Source organism: Engraulis encrasicolus, chromosome 3 (assembly GCF_034702125.1).
Source record: "Engraulis encrasicolus isolate BLACKSEA-1 chromosome 3, IST_EnEncr_1.0, whole genome shotgun sequence".
NCBI lineage: Eukaryota > Metazoa > Chordata > Actinopteri > Clupeiformes > Engraulidae > Engraulis > Engraulis encrasicolus.
In genome coordinates, this window is record NC_085859.1 from 46,866,553 (window position 1) to 46,870,882 (window position 4,330).

The 4,330-nt window shown below is 44.5% G+C and overlaps 1 protein-coding gene across 1 annotated transcript in view; it reads right to left on the reverse strand.

Annotated features, from left to right (window-relative positions):
* Positions 1 to 316: 316 nt before the first annotated feature.
* Positions 317 to 4,330, reverse strand: part of LOC134445466 (calcium-binding protein 7) — a 51,531-nt gene continuing 47,517 nt past the window's right edge. The window contains exons 4-5 of the mRNA XM_063194535.1: positions 2,497 to 2,647; positions 317 to 467 (exon numbers count right to left, since the gene is read on the reverse strand). Coding sequence (XP_063050605.1) covers positions 337 to 467; positions 2,497 to 2,647 — 282 coding nt within the window. The 3' untranslated portion in view covers positions 317 to 336. The remainder of the gene's footprint in view (positions 468 to 2,496; positions 2,648 to 4,330) is intronic.

Here is a 4,330-nt window from a genome sequence, read left to right on the forward strand (position 1 = left end):
CTTCAAAAGGACTGCACATCCATGCACGTCATGCACTTAAGTGTTAAGATCTGCTGTTTGGGGATCCCATGCAGTCTCCACCTTCTCCAGTCCAAAGAAGGAGGAGAGGAGGGGTTTGGGGTTGCATCCATCTATCCATCCATCCATCCAATCCAATCCAATCCATCCATGTGTCGTTTATTCCGAACAGTATCACACTATTTGTCTTTTGTTGTTTGTCATTCAGTTTGTGTTCTTGTTTATAACTTTTTTTGCTGTTTCTCTCAGTTGAGGAAGCTGTTGAGGTGTCGTCAAGACAACAACGGGTCAACAACTTCCACTTCTGGTCAGCGGTCTCTACTTCATCCCGCTGCGGAGGACCTGATTGGCCGCGATGAGCATAACGCTGATCATGAAGGCGATGGCGAACGCACAGATCAGGCTCTTCCTCACGCACGTCTGCTTGACCTGCTGTGTCGGACTCTCAGCTGAAAAGGACAAGAGGGGAGAGAGAGAGGAAGAGATCATGTTGCACCAGTGGTTCCCAACATTTTTTGCAAAGGGACCCCACTTTGACCTCCCAAATGTCTGGGGACCCCATAAACATTTTTTTCACGACTAAAAAACACGACTGAGAAAAGTTGCTGGCTAAAACCAATGGAGATTTCTGACAGTATAAGACTGTATGCAGAGTTTCAATAACAATATGAATTACTTTAAATTACATTAATTAGTAATATGTATTGGAGAAGGAGAATGTGGCGGGCGTCCGTCGCCTCTTCTGGGTTCTTTTAAAGCCCATAATTCAAGACCATCATGCGCTGCACCTGGGCGCAGGTAATCAGAAGACCTGCCCTGCACCTGTGCAAGTGTCATTCATACAGCAAGTGAGGAGAGGCCCCATGGGTCTGTAACAATTGAGAGACTGAGTGGGGATGTTGGGGTGGTGAGGAGAGAGAGGACAAGACAGATAGGTAGAGATGAGAGAGGAAAAGGGATGAGAAGGAGAGAGGAAAAGTTGCAGAAAGAGTTTTGGACATGGGAAAGGAGGATGAGAAGGAGAGAGGGTAATGCATGGAAACGGTGGTGGAGATGGGAGAGGAGAAGTGATGAGAAGGAGAGAGGAAAAGATGCAGAACGAGTGGTGGAGATGGGAGAGGAGAAGAGATGTGAAGGACGAATGTAAAGATGGAGAGGCAAAGTGGTGGAGGTGGCGAGAGGAGGAGAGAAGGAGAAAGGAAGAGATGAAGAGAGACAAAAGAGTGTAGGGAGGAACGTGGAATTTGTAGAGGAATTTTCCTTTGAGTGTAGGGAGGAACGTGGAATTTGTGGAGAAAGAGAACACAGCCACACATGAGGAAGTTGCATGATCGAACTCAGTTCTGCCATTTTGTTACGCAACGCTGCTGCACAAAATTCTCATCACATGCAAAATTCACAACCAGCTGAACAACATAATTATGATTGAACACAACTCACAGGTTTTTTTTTAACTCTGAAAAACAAACTTCCACAGCAGCCAAGCAGCATAATGAGCATAATAGCTCTGAAATCTCTGACTGGGATCCAAATGCTGGCTGCAGCTCCACCATAGTAGTAGCTTGGCAAGCTAAACATATCATCACCTGGCGAAGCTTCCAAAACGAAACAGGGAAAATAATAGATATGAAGTGTTTCGTTGCAAAATGGAGTATCCACCATTTTTTACTTTTGCACTTTATTATTGGAAATGACTGTTCAGAAGTCCTATCATACTGTATGTGGGAATTCTTGCCATTCAAATATTTTAAGAATGTACTGTTTAAACATATATAACATGCATTTTGCAATGCCCAATACAAATATGTCAATTTCCCAAAATGTTCCTCCTATGGAACAGACTAACCAGGCTATGCCCTCCTAATGATGCAACACCTTCGACATTGCTTCTAGTCATGCCAGGAGCAACACAAATATCGCTTTGCTCCGGAGAAATCGGGAAGTCCACCCACTTTGTCGGAAGGCAATCAACTTTGAGCAGCTCCAACGGCCCTGGGTAGAGGCGTGTTCAAGGCAGTGACGTAGTTTAGGCGGAGACGTTCCATTGGACTAAGAAAACCCAGTAGCAAACCCAGGGAGGCGGGTAACCATACTGTTTGGGAAACGTTATTTGTCATCTTCTTGGTCAGACCAGAATCTCAGTAAGAGATCTGAAAGTCGATGATAATCAGACTAGATAAGTACTAGATTAACTCCCCAGGCAAAACATGTTTCCTGCGGCAGGTTCATCTAGGATACCCCACAGTAAAACATGGGCTGTATTTACAACACTGTGTGTGGAGAGTGACATTACTCTAACAGTGGAGTCAAAAGTCAGTGAAAATTCAGCAGGTGCCCACTGTCAATTGAAGGGTACTGCTCATCTTTGTAAACATTGGCTACATGCCTTCGTGTTTCGAGACATTGCCTTCATCAGGGCATTGTCTTCAGGGTTAAGGCTTCTGCACTTTAGTACAGGTTGTGAGTGTGTTCCCTTACTGTCTATGTCGAGCTGGCAGTCGTCTGGGTTCTCGATGTGGCTCTCCTCGGTCATGATGATGTTCTCGATGTCCTTCATGGACAGGTGGTCGCAGAAGGTGTCGTACAGCAGCCGCTTCAACTCTTCCACCGTCAGCTTCTGCATGTCGCACTGCAGGAGGAGGAGGAGGAGGAGGTGGAGGAGGAGGAAGAGGAGGTGGAGGAGGACAGGAGGAGGAGGAGGACAGGAGGAGGAGGAGGAGGAGGAGGAGGACAGGAGGAGGAGGAGGAGGAGGAGGAGGTGGAGGAGGAGTAGAGGAGAGGGGAGGACAGGAGGAAGAGGAGGAGGAGTAGTAGAGGAGAGGAGGAGAGCAGGAGCAGGATGAGAAGAGAGGAGGAAGAGGAGGAGGAGGAGGAGGAGGTGGAGGAGGAGGAGGAGGAGAAGGAGGAGAAAGACAGGAGGAGGAAGAGGACAGGAGGTGGAGGAGGAGGAGGAGGAGGAGAAGGACAGGAGGAGGAGGAGGAGGAGGAGGACAGGAGGAGGAGGTGAACAAGGACAATGGAGCTTCTTCAGAGAACAATCAAGAGAAAACGCCTGTGAAGGCTTGATAGCTGTTACTTAGAGAGATAAAAAGATTGTTTTATTTAAAGGCGCACTGTGTAGGATGGTGGTCGGAGTAGGTACTATATGTCACACTGTAGGGGGAGGACAGGAGGAGAACAAACCCTGGGCTGACTCACAGCCGATTGAATATAACTAAAAACAAAAGGCAGAAATGCTGTTGTATGGCCAATACACATGAGCTTTTAGGAGGCTGCTAACTATCATATGTGATAGATCACCTTTTGCTGTTTCGTTCAAGGTCTGGATGCCAGTCTGGAAAAGGAAAGATCTAAATGATGGGTGGTTGAAATACATTAAGACTTTTAGTCCACAGTGAATTATCATCTCTCAAGAATGAATGAGACAGATGGAGAAAAACATTACGTCACATTCAGCTGATGCTTTTATCAAAATTGTTTACAGGGTACTGGTTACAGTCCCTAGAGCAATGTGATGCTGAGGGCCTTACTCAAGGGCACTGCAGCCATAAATGAAGATGTGTGGGGACTCACTTTATTACTGCCAGTAAGGGATAATAAGGGATTTAAACTTATAATGCCCTAATTCAACTGACCGACACCCTAACCGTTATACCATGGCAAATGGCAAAAACAAATGGTCATGATGATCCATGGTTAATACATGTGGAATAGCTTGCGGACAGGCTGTGAATTATTGTCATAAACATTAATTTAGTCACTCTTTCTATTATAGTACCATGAGCAATTCTAGGCAGATGAAGCACATGTCACATAAATAATGATTTTGGTTGTACCTGAGACAAATTGAGACAAATATTAAAATGTTACAAACCCTATCCTAACTTCAGTGTGTCACATACTGTATATTGCACCAACACCTTTGTCATGAGTAAAAGGTTGGAGGAGAAAAAAGGTATACTACATGATGGATGCTTAATATACAAAATACACTTGGACTTGTCATGCATTGTGAATTATAATCTTTCAAAAATGAATTCGATAGAGGGTGTTTACAGTAGGTCACGGATAGGCCTACCATTTTACTTTTGGTAGGCTCTGAATGATCGTCTCCCAAATATTCAACTTGGTCATACTTTCAATTAATGTTTCATTTAGAAGATGTTATGAATACATTTATGGAAAATTACATTTGTACATGAATTATGTAATGTAAATAACTTTTTAATTATGCACACAACCTATTTTGTTTGTGCTCACACATACACATACAGTACCCCTAGTTTTTCTCTCCCCGTTACTTCATTGCCAA